At 34.8% G+C, this 17,731-nt stretch overlaps 3 protein-coding genes across 4 annotated transcripts in view; all 3 read right to left on the reverse strand.

Annotated features, from left to right (window-relative positions):
* Positions 1-12,310, reverse strand: part of LOC107597011 (methionine aminopeptidase 2-like) — a 21,923-nt gene extending 9,613 nt beyond the window's left edge. Inside the window, exons 1-10 of one of the 2 annotated variants that reach the window (XM_016287904.1) lie at positions 11,700-12,310; positions 10,416-10,438; positions 9,991-10,086; positions 5,887-5,952; positions 4,529-4,631; positions 3,633-3,794; positions 3,217-3,398; positions 979-1,073; positions 805-901; positions 614-717 (exon numbers count right to left, since the gene is read on the reverse strand). In XM_016287904.1, the coding sequence (XP_016143390.1) occupies positions 614-717; positions 805-901; positions 979-1,073; positions 3,217-3,398; positions 3,633-3,794; positions 4,529-4,631; positions 5,887-5,952; positions 9,991-10,086; positions 10,416-10,438; positions 11,700-11,992 (1,221 nt within the window). In that variant the 5' untranslated portion in view covers positions 11,993-12,310. The remainder of the gene's footprint in view (positions 1-613; positions 718-804; positions 902-978; positions 1,074-3,216; positions 3,399-3,632; positions 3,795-4,528; positions 4,632-5,886; positions 5,953-9,990; positions 10,087-10,415; positions 10,439-11,699) is intronic. The other variant, XM_016287905.1, reaches the window with a different exon arrangement.
* Positions 1-17,731, reverse strand: part of acot18 (acyl-CoA thioesterase 18) — a 446,653-nt gene that overhangs the window by 227,041 nt on the left and 201,881 nt on the right.
* vezt (vezatin, adherens junctions transmembrane protein) overlaps positions 15,624-17,731 on the reverse strand; it is a 28,091-nt gene continuing 25,983 nt past the window's right edge. The window contains exon 12 of the mRNA XM_016287936.1: positions 15,624-16,738. Coding sequence (XP_016143422.1) covers positions 16,230-16,738 — 509 coding nt within the window. The 3' untranslated portion in view covers positions 15,624-16,229. The remainder of the gene's footprint in view (positions 16,739-17,731) is intronic.

A 17,731-nucleotide genomic window follows, 5' to 3' on the forward strand; every position in this document is an offset into this window, starting at 1 on the left:
TTCTCACTATTAAGTAGTTGCTTATTAGCATGCATATTACTAGCGTATTGGCTGTTTATTAGTACTTAAAGCACATATGAATATTCTAGATCCCTTAACCCGACCCAATGCTTAAACTTAACAACTACCTTACTAACTATAAATAAGCAGCAAGGGAAAACTCTTAGTTAACAGTGAATGTGCGTTCCCTATTCTGAAGTGTTTCCGAAAATACATGCTATCATTCTGTCATGATTCATAACGAATGTGACGAATCAAGAAACATTAGGCATACGTTTTGTTTAAGGAATTGGGATCATGTCAAATTTCAAGACATGGTTACAGCCTTGTTCCGGTTAATATGTGAAAGGTCAAGGTGAGTGCATTGCATTATGGGATACAGTTTTCCATACAGTATGACTCCATACTGCAGAAATAGTAAGAGGAGTAATCTAGTACGCTGAATTGAAACGTACACCTTCAAGATTAGAGAAAGGTGTGAAATTCCATGCATACTGCACAAAGTATACATACTGCATAAATAGTAATAGTAGTATGCTATTCCAGACATAGCCAAAGTAACACGGACACCTTTAAGGCAACATAAAATGATATGACATCAACACACACACACCTCCATTCTGGTGGCTTCTCCTCCCTTCACTATAGGCACTGTTTTACCAGCATGTATCCGATACTGACCAATAGAGTGTCCGTTCAGATTGCGAATAGGTTTGACTGAGGAAATACACACAAAATGAGGTGCACTTAAGGGATTCAAATCAGTATTAACAATTTCCAATAAATAATGTATTTCATCAATACCTTGATACGTTTTGCCATCTATTTCAACCTCGTACGACTCCATCACTTCTTGTATTGATTCTCCAACATCACAAAGACGTACATCTATACCTGCACACTGTGGAAAGAAAAAAAGTTATTTCCGCACACACACACACACAATAACTTTATCATGTCAATCGCACACACACTCACCTTGATGCCCGTGTTGGTAGCATCTCTCACAGCCTCGAGCAAGCGGTCATACTTTGGATTGAAGGTGACAGTGAAGGCACAGTCAATGATCCTGCCTAAAACACACAGTACATTTTTATTTAGTAAAAACCTTCTTAAAAGGTTAGTTCACCCAAAAATGAAAATGAGTCTGTGTTTTACTCACCCTCAAAGCATCCTAGGTGTATATGACTTTCTTCTTTCAGACGAATCCAATCGGAGTTATATAAAAAATTATCTTTGCTCTTCCAAGCGTTAGAATGGGAGTAGGCGGGTGTTTTTGTTCAACAGTCCAAAAGATGTCAAATAAAGCTTGCGCATCCATAATAAAACGTGCCTCATACGGTTCCGGGGGGTGAATAAAGGCCTCCTGTAGCGAATTGATGCGTTTTTGTAAGAAAAATATCCCAAGTTAAAACGTTATGAACTAGTGCTGTCAAACGATTAATCGCAATTAATCGCATCCAAAATAAAAGTTTTTGCATAATACATGTGTGTGTTCTGTGTATATTTATTATGTTTATATAAATACACACACATACAGTATACTTTGAAAATATTTATATTAATATAATTTATATTATAAATAAATAGATTTAAAGCTGCAGTCCGTAACTTTTTTTGTGTTCAAAATGTATATAATAAGCGAGTACACCATGAATCCATTTTCCAAACCGTGTTTTTGGCTTGTCCTGAATCACTACGGTACACCTATAATAAGTGTTTATATTCTGACTATTTAGACTGGTTCGGGTAGGGACCGCTGCGGAGTAGCCCAGTACCTGCGTGATTAGTCATCGACATATACAGAGAGAAGTAGCTCCGGCTACAATGTACTTCCGCAAGACGCACGCAGTTCTGTTTATTAACCGCTAGAGCGCCAGAAGTTACGGACTGCAGCTTTAATATATAAAAATAAATTTTTTCTGAAATATATACATGCATGTGTGCGTATTTATATACACATAATAAATATACACAGTACACATACATATATTATGGAAACACATTTTTTTAATTTTTTATGCGATTAATCGCGATTAATCGTTTGACAGCACTATTATAAACACTTTTCTTTCTCTTCCGCTGGCTATCATACGAGGAAGACGTTCCGGCAGATGACGTAGGACGTATGCGTCGCGCACGCGCCTCTGAGATATGCTAGTCTCGCGAGTTTGTTTACAGGAGCAAAGGAAGCTAAGTTTCCTTACTTTACCAAAGGAAAACCAGTCTCCTCTTGGCTTATATCGAAATCCACCTACATGTTTTTGTAACAAATCCTTGTTTTGTGCTTCTAATTTGTGACTGGTGTTTTGTTTTGTTCTCTCTCCGTCGTGCTTCCGCGTTCGTTACTGATCACTAGCGCGTGCGCTACGCATACGTCCTACGTCATCCGCCGGAACAGCTTGCACGCATGATAATCAGCGGAAGTGAGAAAAAAGTATTTATAACATTTTAAATATGGATATTTTTCGATTTGCTAGAGGAGGCCTTCACTTTTCTTTCTCTTCTGCTGGCTATCATATGAGGAAGACGTTCCGGCATACATCCTACGTAATCCGCCGGAACAGCTTGCACGCATGATAATCAGCGGAAGTGAGAAAAAAGTATTTATAACATTTTAAATATGGATATTTTTCGATTTGCATCGATTTGCTAGAGGAGGCCTTTATTCACCCCCCGGAACCGTGTGAGGCACGTTTTATTATGGATGCAAGCATTTTATTTGACTTCTTTTGGACTGTTGGAATTTTTAATATAACTCCGATTGGACTCATCCGAAAGAAGAAAGTCATATACACCTAGGAGGATGCCTTGAGGGTGAGTAAAACATGGGCTAATTTTCATTTTTGGATGAACTAACCCTTTAATCAGCGGAAGTGAGAAAAAAGTATTTATAACATTTTAAATATGGATATTTTTCGATTTGCTAGAGGAGGCCTTTATTCACCCCCCAGAACCGTGTGAGGCACGTTTTATTATGGATGCACATGTTTTATTTGACTTCTTTTGGACTGTTGAACTGTTGGAATTTTTAATATAACTCTGATTGGACTCGTCCGAAAGAAGAAAGTCATATACACCTAGGAGGATGCCTTGAGGGTGAGTAAAACATGGGCTAATTTTCATTTTTGGATGAACTAACCCTTTATTATTATCAATGGCATCTCAGCCAGACCACTTTTTTTTTTAATCAAAGTGACGCCCATATAGCCATACCACTGATGTGTGTGCCGAAATCAATCTTGCACACATCGTCGTACTGGAGGACAGTAGGGTCTCCAGCGTTTGGTGTGTAGTGAGCAGCGCAGTTATTCAGCGAGCACCCGGTAGGAAACGCCAGCCCTGCATTCAAACCGTTCTCTTTGATCAGCTTCCTACTGCAGTCCTCCAGACGCTCACTGACAAAACATGAAAATAGGATGTGTTATGAGCTGGCAATTATGACCTATGTCATTAATATCAAAAACAACTGGCAAATGTGGACAGTTGGGCTTGATTTCTTTTAAGAATAGCATAATTTCAACTGATATTTTTAGGGTGGGGAAGTTACGGTTTTGTATTTTATCAACCAATTCGTTTTTTTGTTTTTTTACACTGCAGGTTTACAGATATCAAAGTCATAATGGGCTCACCAGATGTCAATCATAGTCATTCCAGGTTTGATCCAGCTCTTTACATATTGCCGCACCTGTCGATGGGCTTCAGCCGCCTCCCGGAAGTCATTCCACATCTCCTCATTGGCTTTATTCATCACTTGCTTCTCCTCATTGCTCATTCTCCAAGCGGCGCTACGCCTGAGAGGTCCAAAAAACACTTTATGATGCAGAAAGTAAGTACATTTATTTACCTTGAGAATAACCATCATCATAAACACTGTTAGAGATGAACCTGTAAATGTTTCTTCACGCCATTATTTGGATTGGAAAAGTCTTATAAAGTCTCATACGGGGTATTTGATTAGCTCGAGTAAAATTAAATGGCTCATTTTTGTGGATGTGCTATTAAATATTGCACCAGGCTATTAAATAGAAAAAGAAATACAAAAACTAGTGTAATTAAGAGCAATATAAATGACATTAAAAAATTATTATAAAAAGTAAAAACAGAAAACATCTGTTGAGACATTAGTTTAACATTTGGCTAATCAGGTTAAAAAAATGAACTTATAGCTGATTGGTTGTACCTCCTCTGATGATTATGGTTTACGTTAAGGCAAAGTCAGGTCAAGATCATAAAGTTACAGGCCATAAATGCCTTTGAAGACTGCCACAGGACTCTAGTAAGAGACAAGATGATGTGAGGAAGTTTAAGTTTATGAGCTGTTCCTCGCACACACAGCATTGACGACTATTTTTGGAGTACTTTAGGTGCGAGGGAACATGAGTGACCTCTATGTCAGTAGTCTCAGCGATATAATATTACACAGAGCACAGGGTAATACGAGGTAGAGCAGTCTGTAGAAAGGACAAGGTGACCTGAGGGGGCGTTAAAGAGTGTATTCACATTGAGAAAAGACTAAATATCTTACCCATCCTGTGATGGAGGGTATTCACACTCCTGACCCACAGGAAACACACCACTGGGGTACAGATCACAGATGGGGATGGATGGAGGGTCCGTTTGGGTTTTGGCTAAAGGAGAGATGGTAGATATCAATGTGAAAACAACATCATCAAATGCATTTAATGGGACAGTTCAATCTCATTTCGTTGTGAATCAGCGTGAATTTTATCCGTGGATTGTGGAACTCAAAAAGAAAGTATTTTGCAGAATGTTCACGCTGCTCTTTTCCATACAGTGTTAAGAGTATGTGTCCACCAAAGCATTAGCCAACTGAAAACGCCTACCTGTGAGCGCTTGAGAGCACTTCTGCGGTGCTATAATACGGAATATCCACAAAAGTGTTCATAGTATCTGATTTCGCAGTTTATTTCTGAATATAAAAATGTCGACACAATGTAAAGTACTTCTTCTGGCCCTTGTTTTAAATGTGTTTGTTCCATTGTTGTGCTTCTTGTTGTTGTCGGGTTGCTGTTATACAAGCAGGATGTGGCGATTGGTCGGTGTGGTATTCGTCCCGCCCCTCGTCCACTGTGATTGGGCAGCTGGGATGAGCACTGCGTTTTTTATATAATATAGCAAATATTATATTAGAATATACGGTTTTGCTATATATTTTTGCGTTCTAATACTACTTGCTGTACGTGCTTGTTCCAGATCTAATATGATGAGGTATTTGTTTGCGCATATGTAGTCACATGGACTAATTTATTCATTTTATAATGCAGTGTGAACATTTTTGCTTCTGCTTTTTCTTTTGTGCATTAATGAAGCAAGACTGAAAATGAGTGTGAATACATTTCAGAGAAAATATTTTACCATATGAAGGCCTGTCAGTTACCCGTCAATGGAAAAACGAACTGATAACATCAGTTTTTCATGTTGACTTGAACGTTTTATGTTATGACTCTGATAAATATCAGCTAAATAAGGACAAAGCATTTGGTGACCTGCTCAAAATCCCCTGTTGAAATAAAGTCTGCACTGCAGGATTTTCCCAGAGGCACAGCGATTTGGCGTTTGGCCAGTCCGCTGCATTGGCAGTCAAACACGCTCCCTGCCCCCTTCAACACCAGCACACACACACACGCACCTCACCGAATCGTACCGAGGCCCCCGTACCCTCACACACTCAAAGGTGCTGCATTGACACGGTCCCGTTCACACTGATGATAACTGATTACTACTCATTTCTCTTCAGCGGTCATTATCAAACATCTCGTCCAATCAGCAAAGAGCAAGGGCATTTTGGCAACCAATGAGCTCTGCTCTGATTCTGGTCCTGCAGGGAACACAATGTACGAGGAGATGAGAAAAGAAACTTACGTCCTTTCTTCTTCTTTGTCTTCTTTTTCTTCTTTTTCCCAGAGACGTTGTCAGCTTCCTCACCGTCTGAGACACAAGTGATGTGTAATTAAAGTGAGAATATATATACTGCACACTATATATACATATATATATACATATACATATATATGTTCTGTCAAATGATTAATCGCATCCCAAATAAAAGTTTTTGTTTACATAATTTGTGTGTACTGTGTATATTTAATATGTATATATACAGTGGGTACGGAAAGTATTCAGACCCCCTTAAATTTTTCACTCTGTTATATTGCAGCCATTTGCTAAAATCATTTAAGTTAATTTTTTTTCCTCATTAATGTACACACAGCACCCCATATTGACAGAAAAACACAGAATTGTTGACATTTTTGCAGATTTATTAAAAAAGAAAAACTGAAATATCACATGGTCCTAAGTATTCAGACCCTTTGCTCAGTATTTAGTAGAAGCACCCTTTTGATCTAATACAGCCATGAGTCTTTTTCGGAAAGATGCAACAAGTTTTTCAGGGGATCCTCTACCATTCCTCCTTGCAGATCCTCTCCAGTTCTGTCAGGTTGGATGGTAAACGTTGGTGGACAGCCATTTTTAGGTCTCTCCAGAGATGCTCAATTGGGTTTAAGTCAGGGCCCTGGCTGGGCCATTCAAGAACAGTCACAGAGTTGTTGTGAAGCCACTCCTTCATTATTTTAGCTGTGTGCTTAGGGTCATTGTCTTGTTGGAAGATAAACCTTCGGCCCAGTCTGAGGTCCCGAGCACTCTGGAGAAGGTTTTCGTCCAGAATATCCCTGTACTTGGCCGCATTCAACTTTCCCTCGATTGCAACCAGTCGTCCTGTCCCTGCAGCTGAAAAACACCCCCACAGCATGATGCTGCCACCACCATGCTTCACTGTTGGGACTGTATTGGACAGGTGATGAGCAGTGCCTGGTTTTCTCCACACATACCACTTAGAATTAAGGCCAAAAAATTCTATCTTGGTCTCATCAGACCAGAGAATCTTATTCAGGTGTTTTTTAGCAAACTCCATGCAGGCTTTCATGTGTCTTGCACTGAGGAGAGGCTTCCGTCACTCTGCCATAAAGCCCCGACTGGTGGAGGGCTGCAGTGATGATTGACTTTCTACAACTTTCTCCCATCTCCCGACTGCATCTCTGGAGCTCAGCCACAGTGATCTTTGGGTTCTTCTTTACCTCTCTCACCAAGGCTCTTCTCCCCCGATAGCTCAGTTTGGCCAGACGGCCAGCTCTAAGAAGGGTTCTGGTCATCCCAAACGTCTTCCATTTAAGGAATGGAGGCCACTGTGCTCTTGGGAACCTTAAGTGCAGCAGAAATTTTTTTGTAACCTTGGCCAGATCTGTGCCTTGCCACAATTCTGTCTCTGAGCTCTTCAGGCAGTTCCTTTGACCTCATAATTCTCATTTGCTCTGACATGCACTGTGAGCAGTAAGGTCTTATATAGACAGGTGTGTGGCTTTCCAAGTCCAATCAGTATAATCAAACAAAGCTGGACTCAAATGAAGGTGTAGAACCATCACAAGGATGATCAGAAGAAATGGACAGCACATGAGTTAAATATATGAGTGTCACAGCAAAGGAATACTTAGGACCATGTGATATTTCAGTTTTTCTTTTTTAATAAATCTGCAAAAAATGTCAACAATTCTGTGTTTTTCTGTCAATATGGGGTGCTGTGTGTACATTAATGAGGAAAAAAAAATAACTTAAATGATTTTAGCAAATGGCTACAATATAACAAAGAGTGAAAAATTTAAGGGGGTCTGAATACTTTCCGTACCCACTGTATTTATTCTCCTTAATTCCTCTTTTTCTTCTTTTAAATGTTTCTTTCTAGTCTAGCGCGGAAAATAAAATGTAATAAAACTCTTTATACACACCAAAAAACTAATAAAAATGACAAAACACAACAAAATTACAAAAAAAATGGAAAATATTAAAAAATAAGACAAACTCAAAATATTAATGAAAACAAAAATAATATGTTGTCAGCTTCCTCACCGTCTGAGACACAAGTGATGTGTAATTAAAGTGAGAATATATATACTGCACACTATATATACATATATATATTAGGGCTGGACAATAATTCGATATCAATATGTATCGCGATATAATTTTTTTCAATAACGGTGATATGATTTTTAAACGCATTTCCGATATTTCGATATACATTACCAGTTTTATCACTCTAAAAGCGCCTCCTGCTGGCAGAGAATGAGTTTTCATTTTAAATAAGCCCCTGTAAATGGCGCATCATGCACGTGAGGTTATCTGACGGAGAGACGCAAAGCAGTTTAAAGCAGAGTCCTGCACGGGTGCTGTTAGGTAAACCTGCATCCAGTAGCTACACAACAGAACACACGACCCGTTATCCGACAGCAGCCAGCACCAGTTTAATTCTGTACACGACCCGCAACCTGAACCGCACCCGCATTAAATAGGCTACTGCATCAGTAATGCAAAATTATTTATTTCCTCATGTAACACAAGCAATCACACCAAAACAGGCATTTTAAGTTGGTGCTTTGAAGAGAAATAGACAAGCAGCGCAACAGAGGAACGATAAGAACGCGCATCCTTCCTGTATACAATACAAACTTTTGCCTACATCTTGTGAACAATCTGCCAGGCTGTTTTGAACAAATGTGCATAAACTACATACTTAAATCTTCATAAATGAAAAGAACATATTTAGATATGACTTTACTGTTAAGTGCCATTGTCTCCCTTAAACTCTGCAGTAGGCTATGCGGCCGTTAGTCCTTTACAGAAGCATTAAAAATAAATCTTAAAAATAAAATGATATAGGCTACAGAAAGCGAGCAACGAGAGCTCCCAAGCTGTCATTCACTTCAGCTGTTTGAACTTTGAAATAATTTTTAACAGTGAATAAGCGTTCAGCAGGGTTATCAATGATAAAAAAAAAAAATTGCTACTTGGAAGTGTTAACAGAAATAAAATAAGATATACAAATCTTATTTTATTTTCAGTTAGTTATGTACAACTTTGAAATCAAATCAGTGAATAAGTGTTTTCATTTGTTATTTCTGGAAAAAAGCTCCAACTTTAAAATTTTGAAAACATTTTGAAAACTATGAAATTCATTTTTTGTTGTGAATAAATGTTTGCATTTGTAATTTCCCTGCAGTGTTACTGTCAATAACTAAAACTAAAAAAAATTAATAAAAATTAAAAAATCATTATCAACTTGGAATATGTGTTAACAGAAATAAAATATAAAAGTCTTATTTTATTTCAGTTAGTTGCCAAGGCATTATTTCTAATTTTGTTTTAGTTTAACTTGAAGTACTCAAACTAAAACTGAAGTAAAAATGAATAAGATCTATATACACATAAAAAAAACTAATAAAAATTACAAAAACACAACAAAATTACAAAAAAATTGAATAAAAAAAATAAGACCAACTCATAATATTAATGAAAACAAAAATAATACTAAAATACTGTAGTATCTTGAATTAAACAAAAAAGGTAATGTGACATGCTGTATACATAAAAATAAAAAAAATATGTAAAAATTATATAGACTATTCACATTATTTTTTAAATATCATTATATATATATATATATATATATATATTTGTGTGTGTGTGTGTGTACTGTATTTATTACTTATAATTGTGTAAAAGTTTGTATATATTAGAAAAACATAAATGATAAACATTTTCTGCAGTAGTATGCTACATTGCTGAGACTTGACCTTGAGTTATTTTTGAAATATAAAATTATATTTTGTATTTTAGCGTAATAACACATCAACCTAGAGGTGTTATTCTACCAAAAATAAAAATAAAAAATAAAAATAAAAAAGGAGAGTGTCAAGATAATGTTGAACATCTTGATTACATTCATTTCATTCATCACAACTGGAAATGTATTGTATTGTGGGATACAGAACAAATGTAAAGGAAATGTAACTGGTAGTCTGAAAATGCACACAGTCTGTGAGAATGAGAACGCTGAAGCATCGTAGGAAAACAGCGATGTTAGATCATTTGTGCGGTAAAAGAACTAGAAGTGTGCGTTTGAAAGCTGAATACCTTCTTCTCCATCCTCTTCTCTTTCTTTCTCATCCAGGTTCTGCAGTTCGGTTTGTTTCCTCACCTCGCCATCCTCATCCTGCTCGCTGTGTCCTGCTGCAAAGTCACACACACAGGTGAACAAGCCATAAGCAAAGGAAGTGCTAAGTGTGCCAGATGCATCAGAAGCTGCAGTCTCCAACACTCTGTGTGTGTGTGTGTGTGTGAGTGTGTGTGTGTGTGTGTGTGAGTGTGTGTGTGTGTGTGAGTGTGTGTGTGTGTGTGAGTGTGTGTGTGTGTGTGAGTGTGTGTGTGTGTGTGATAAGGAAGTGAGTAACTGCTGTCAGTTTGGAAGCTGTCCACAGCTTCATCTCATATACTGGATCTATATGACAGCAAACTTGGCTCGGAACAAGCCTGAGAAACAATCTGCAGCATCATATAACCTTGGTAGGGCAACACATCAGACCTGATGATGCAAGCACACAAAGCAGAACATACTGTAAAATACAAGTGTGTGCACAGCAGAATTTGACATAACCTAAAATAAGAATGGTATTATGCAAATCAGACTGTTTCTCAAAACTCAGTAACTTGAATAGCAACATTAAGTGGCAATCATATTCTGCCAGGCTGCTTGCAAACTTGTCCATATAATTTCAAGCATGTATTTATGGCTAGCTGCCTAACTAGGTGGCATTTATGTGAGCTGCCTAACTAGACATCATTTTAGGGATGTTTTAGGTTAAAAATGTAGTGAGCGGTCTACTTGGTTTGTACTTTGGGCTCAAAACTTTGTGGACCACAAACAAAAACAGCATTTTCAGCATAATATTAGTTCATTACCATAATATAATAGTATGATTAATTACAAATATCTATATAATGCTAGAAATCCAGGAAGCTACATAAAAAAAGACATAATACATATAAAAAGAAATATTTGGAAAGTATATTTCATACATAAATATTACATATTTTATGTTAATAAATTCTAAGTATGTCTTATGTTTTATAACTTCATAAAAATATGTTTAAATTATTTTTAAAGTAATTTCCGCAGGATCTCAAAATAGCCTACACGTAACTGATATTATTCTAAATGTATAATACAAATACATATTTGTAATAAAATAGGTATAGGTATAAAGTATATACAAAAAGTATAAGTTATAAACATAACAATATTTGATATTTATTTCGTATGAAAATATATTAAAAGCATTTCTTTAGGATGTCAAAACAGACGATGTGTATTTCAGCCTATATCTAAGAGAAAATGAAAATAAATAATACAATACACATACAATATGAGTAAATATCTAATAAATAAATAATGTAAAAGTATAATATATATATATATATATATACACACACTTTTCTTTACGATCTCAAAACTGCTTGAAATGAGAGCAAAATAATACATTAAATTAATAACGAAAAAAATATGCATCAAGTATAACATGATATATTTATTGTGCATGTATTATGTAAACATGTATCATAAGTATTTGTCCCAAAACATGTCAAATAAAATAGCAAAGGCTGGAAAAATACTTATTTTGTTTTTTTTACTGTTGCTCTTACTAACGCCTGACCCACAACGTAGACAGCTATAGGACACATGCAGTCCTGTCTTGAGTTAATCTGAGACGTTAAGAGTTCACAGCTGAGTACTTAAAGCAGGGGCCTCAGCAGTCAGCACTCACTTCTATGAATGAGACACTCACCGGAAGCGGCGGACTTGCTTTTCTTCTTCTTCTTCTTCTTCTTCTTGGCGGGGTCGGCTTCTTCTCGTTCCGCCGCGTCCCCGTTTAGTATCAGCGTGTCTACGGCTGGCTGCACCGGCAGCGGCTCGGTCCCGTTCGCCTCCATGATCCCGGACGCGAGTGTAGAGCACAGACTGCAAAAAAAACAGGTGGAGGGGGACCGATACATTGTGGGAGGAGCCGAGAAAAGCTGCCGAATCAGCTGAGCGCGTGACATTACCGTAGACTCCTACTATAGCGAAGAATAACCTCATGAATGTTAACTAGTCATCTGATTAATATTCATGACCTGGCCAGCTGACTAGCGCGTTCTGCGTCTTAGCCAATCAGATAAGACCATTGCGCAAACGTCACTTTAGGTAACACATATAATTCATAAATCAAGCCGTGGGGTTTGTTTGTAAAGTAGCAAGCGGAATATTAATGATGGAAATCCATTCACACAAAGGTTTGACAGTGCGGGTTTATTTTTAAACATCCATAGCGGATATATATAGTTACGCTAAGATATTTGGTCATGATATCTAGACACTAAAATCATAATTAGCTGGTACACCATGTTCTTTAATAATAATAACAACAGATTAGCTTGTGCACGTATAAATAAACATTCTGAATGCATTGTGATTTATTAAATATTATTTAATAAAAAAAATACTACATATATTTTACATTATAAATTATACTTTAAATGATCTAAATTTATAAATGTGTTATATATTTATAATTATTATGGTTGTTATAATTATTATTTTGTCCAGTAGATGGCAGAATCGCTCGTCTAATAATGGCATGGGTTGCTTCTCTAGCAAGTGTGCTCAGAAGCCTATTTTTAGCATGAACTGCATTGATTCATCTCACAATGTCAAACACACATATATGCACATGTACTTTATTTCACAAATGAAATGCAAGATTGCCACTTTCGGACTGAGGAAAAACTTGAACCTTTAGAAAAGGCAAAACTGGTGCTGAGTGAGGACAAACACAGACGGTCTCTGCCACGGCCAAGACGATTGTCTGAGTCCTGCATATGCATGGGGGGAAATTAGTTAAGAATGTTAGACATAAAAACAAAATACACTTCACGCACAAACATGGTTATATCTACGATTTTGCTGTCTGGTTTTATCAACATTGTCATTAACATTCTAAGATTTAAGTGTAGGTGTAAAGTGCACTTACAAGGGAACATTGTTTAAGGCAAGTTAAACTGTAGCTTCGTACCTTTTCCCAGTGTTAAAAGTGGGTTTAAGTTTAAAACTAGGTTTTGTGTGAAAGGCTGAAGCAGCCTTGCGCATTATTTGAGAAAATCCTAAAATCTTTTTTTTTTCTTCTGTACTTTAATTAGGACCTGATCATTTTTTTTATGCGAAGTGTTCGACATGAGATGCTGGGGAGCTGAAAAACTGGTTTTAAAGTTTTGTAATTACTTTGAAGCAATAGCCCTGTGATGGTCACAGTGGTGAAACGCCAGCTTTGTCTGAACAGAAACGGTCAGAGTCTGATCCAGAAATGAAATCAGGGCAGCTACTTATTTCCCTAAAGAAGCAAAAACAAACTTATAAAATGGAGGCTTCACTGCAGGAGAGATGCTGTCTTTTTTAGGACAACATATCAGCTGCAATGTGGGTATTAACTTTGCCTTTTGTTATAATTAATGAGGTGAATTGCATGCGTGGGTCATACTGCATCCCAAAATTGAAATGAATATTTTCATAGAGAAAAGGAAGCCTATTTTTGGTACAATTAAGATTTTCTGTACTGCTTACTTGACATTATTTTCCGTAAATTCTCACAGAAGTGAGTACACCCCTCACATTTTTGTAAATATTGTATTATATCTTTTCATGTGGCAACACTGAAGAAATGACACTTTGCTACAATGTAAAGTAGTGAGTGTACAGCTTGTATAACAGTGTAAATTTGCTGTCCCCTCAAAATAACTCGACCCCCAGCCATTAATGTCTAAACCGCTGGCCACAAAAGTGAGTACGCCCCTAAGTGAAAGTGTCCAAATTGGGCCCAATTAGCCATTTTCTCTCCCCGGTGTCATGTGACTCATTAGTGTTACAAGGTCTCAGGTGTGAATGGGGAGCAGGTGTTAAATTTGGTGTTATCGCTCTCACTCTCTCATACTGGTCACTGGAAGTTCAACATGGCACCTCATGGCAAAGAACTCTCTGAGGATCTGAAAAAAAGAATTGTTGCTCTAATGTAAAAGTATAATATATATATATATATATATATATATATATATATATATATATATATATATATATATATATATATATATATATATATATATATATATATATATATATATATATATATATATATATATATATATATATATATATATATATATATATATATATATATATATATATATATATATATATATATATATATATATATATATATATATATATATATATATATATATATATATATATATATATATATATATATATATATATATATATATATATATATATATATATATATATATATATATATATATATATATATATATATATATATATATATATATATATATATATATATATATATATATATATATATATATATATATATATATATATATATATATATATATATATATATATATATATATATATATATATATATATATATATATATATATATATATATATATATATATATATATATATATATATATATATATATATATATATATATATATATATATATATATATATATATATATATATATATATATATATATATATATATATATATATATATATATATATATATATATATATATATATATATATATATATATATATATATATATATATATATATATATATATATATATATATATATATATATATATATATATATATATATATATATATATATATATATATATATATATATATATATATATATATATATATATATATATATATATATATATATATATATATATATATATATATATATATATATATATATATATATATATATATATATATATATATATATATATATATATATATATATATATATATATATATATATATATATATATATATATATATATATATATATATATATATATATATATATATATATATATATATATATATATATATATATATATATATATATATATATATATATATATATATATATATATATATATATATATATATATATATATATATATATATATATATATATATATATATATATATATATATATATATATATATATATATATATATATATATATATATATATACACACACACACACAGGGGTGCATATCCGTTTTTCCAGTCTGGTATTACGCTCATTACAGCAATTCAACAAAAATATTGTCATTAGTGTAATAAGAAAAAATATGGTTATAATTCCGCCCCTTAATACTAATGATGATTATTCATTTGTGGCAATGAAAATGTTTTTTGTTTTTTTTCCTACTTATTACAAAAAAAAATTCAGTATCAGAATCTTATTCTCATTACCAAAAATGAAATGGGGGGGTAAAAAAAAAAAGTGTCATTAGCATAATGGGTAAAAAAAAAAAAATATTGTAATGTGAAAAAAAAAGAAAATCTAATTTCAACGCAACTGAAAATACTTAATAAAATTGTCATTCGTGTATTAAAGGGGACAACGTCTCATTACCCTAATATGGAAAAAATTAAATAAAATCATTCACATTACCACAATTCAAAATAAATGAAATAGTTTAGTTTTGAAAATAGTTTTGCATTTTCGCAATGCATAAGTCAAAATATATTCTGAATATATATATTATATATATATAATATTTTTTAAAGCCACAAAAATGCACAGTATTTCTTGCATTGCAAAAGAAACAACTAAGAACAACTTTATTTATTTTGTATTGCGGTAAAAAAATGTGCATTAATTTGGGGGAAAAAGTGCTTACTTGTCATGAAAACAATGTAGCAATACACAAAATCTTAAGTGTACAAAAATATACTTCTTTTTCCTTCTAATTTAATTTAATTGGGGTCAAATATGACTCGGACATGTTCTTGTTGGGCTTTGTGGGATATACCCAATAAAACTGACTTTTTAAGAGCTAGTTTTGGTTATTCTGTGTAGGACCTCTGTTACAGTGAATGAAACTGGGACATGGCCAAGGACATGTAGTTTTGCACATGTGAGTTTGTGTTAATGTTAGGTTTTGGTCTGTTATTTCTGTGTACTAGCATGTGCCAGTTTGTACCTGAGGGCTGAGGCCTGTCATGAGGAGAGTGGACGTGGGATGTCACATGAAACATAAATCCCCCAAACACACACACACACACACACACACACACACACACACACAAATACACACACTTTAAAACAGAGACACGCCAAAAACAGATTCACACACACCAGCTACATCCAATGATGTCTGTGACCTGAAATCAAGCTGAATAAATACAACCAAAAGGATGAGAATAAATATCTTGCTGTTTCAGTCCTCTTCAGTTTCTCTCGTCTGCGGTGATGCCACTTCCTCCTCTGAGTCCTCATAGGTGCATTCCTGCATGTGTGTGAACGTATGCGAGCGCGCTGCTACCTGGGTGGCCAAGGCAGAGCTGAAACTGATCGCTTCTGAGCCATGCAGTTCTGTCAATCGGTCAATCACAGAGAGGGTGGGCACTCTGGGCGTGAGCGGGTGTGTCCCATCATGCCCCTCATCTATAAGCCCGTCTGATTGGAAGAGCTGTGTTTCCTCCGCAGTCTCATCTCTGGTATCTTTAGCTGCCCCAGTTACATCAGAATCTCCACAGCAAAACTCAGTAACAGAATCGCTCTCTCTTTCCGCCCCACTCAGAACCTCAGTCTGCTGTTCACATTCATTCTCCTCTCCTTGTTGGGAGACATGGTTTTCCGTGGTAGGCATGGACTCTGCTGAAATATGCGGTTCTAAAGAGTTTGTGTCCGTTTTTGATGTGTCCTTAGCAAATGGAGCCAGGGCGGCTAGAAGGACAAAAAAGACAAGTATTTTTTTAAGCTACAAGTAGTTTGAAACTTGAATGTAGATTAAAAAAAACGTTTCATTACAGACGGTCAATATGATAAAGTTTGCGACAAAACAAGCTAAAAACAAACAAAAGCTACACTAACTCAAGTTTATTCTAAATATAATTTATCAAACTAAATTTGTATGTTTTCATTTACAAACATTTTTTCGATAATTGAAATAAAGCTCAAATAAAACAACAAAACACAAACTAAACAAAAAAACAAAACCAAACAAAAAACAATACACAAACAAAACTAAAAAAACTAAACAAAACACTAGGGGTGACCCCGAATAGTCAACGATTGGATGCTTGGATAGGAGGAGCCTGATTCAACTATCAATCTCACAGTCAAATATTCGCAGAGGTGTTATGATCATGCCATTTTGGCTATATGGGGGTGCTCAAATGTCTGATTTCACATAGAACTATCGGTTTTCTCCCAATAAGTTACTATACAGCCTATTAAGATAATTCTGTAAATAAGAATCTGAAAAGCAAGAAGCTTCAAATAAATATTTTAACGTGCGTGAATAAATCCAACCACCCCTATAGATTTAAGTTTCACTTTCCATAATCCGTGACCGACAGAGGAGTGATTTTTTCATTTCAAGTCATTTCAAAACATTTCAGTTCAGTTCCTTTCAGTACATATCGTGTATTATTTATCTTGTATAAGATGCATTTGGTTGAGTTGTACGGTGGTGTAGGCCTACTTCACAGCGCGAGCAGGACAAGCAACAATGCATAATATTAAAGGGGTCATATGATGCTTTTTTAAAGATCATTATTTGGTGTAACAGAATATGTTGACATGCTTTAATGTTCAAAAAACACATTATTTTTCAAATACTGTACATTATTGTAGGTCCTCTATGCCCCGCCTCTCTCAAACGCTTCGTTTTCTACAAAGTCCCTCCTTCCGACAAGCGCAGTCTGCTCTGATTGG

Source organism: Sinocyclocheilus grahami, unplaced genomic scaffold, assembly GCF_001515645.1.
Source record: "Sinocyclocheilus grahami isolate Dianchi unplaced genomic scaffold, SAMN03320097.WGS_v1.1 scaffold226.1, whole genome shotgun sequence".
Lineage (NCBI taxonomy): Eukaryota > Metazoa > Chordata > Actinopteri > Cypriniformes > Cyprinidae > Sinocyclocheilus > Sinocyclocheilus grahami.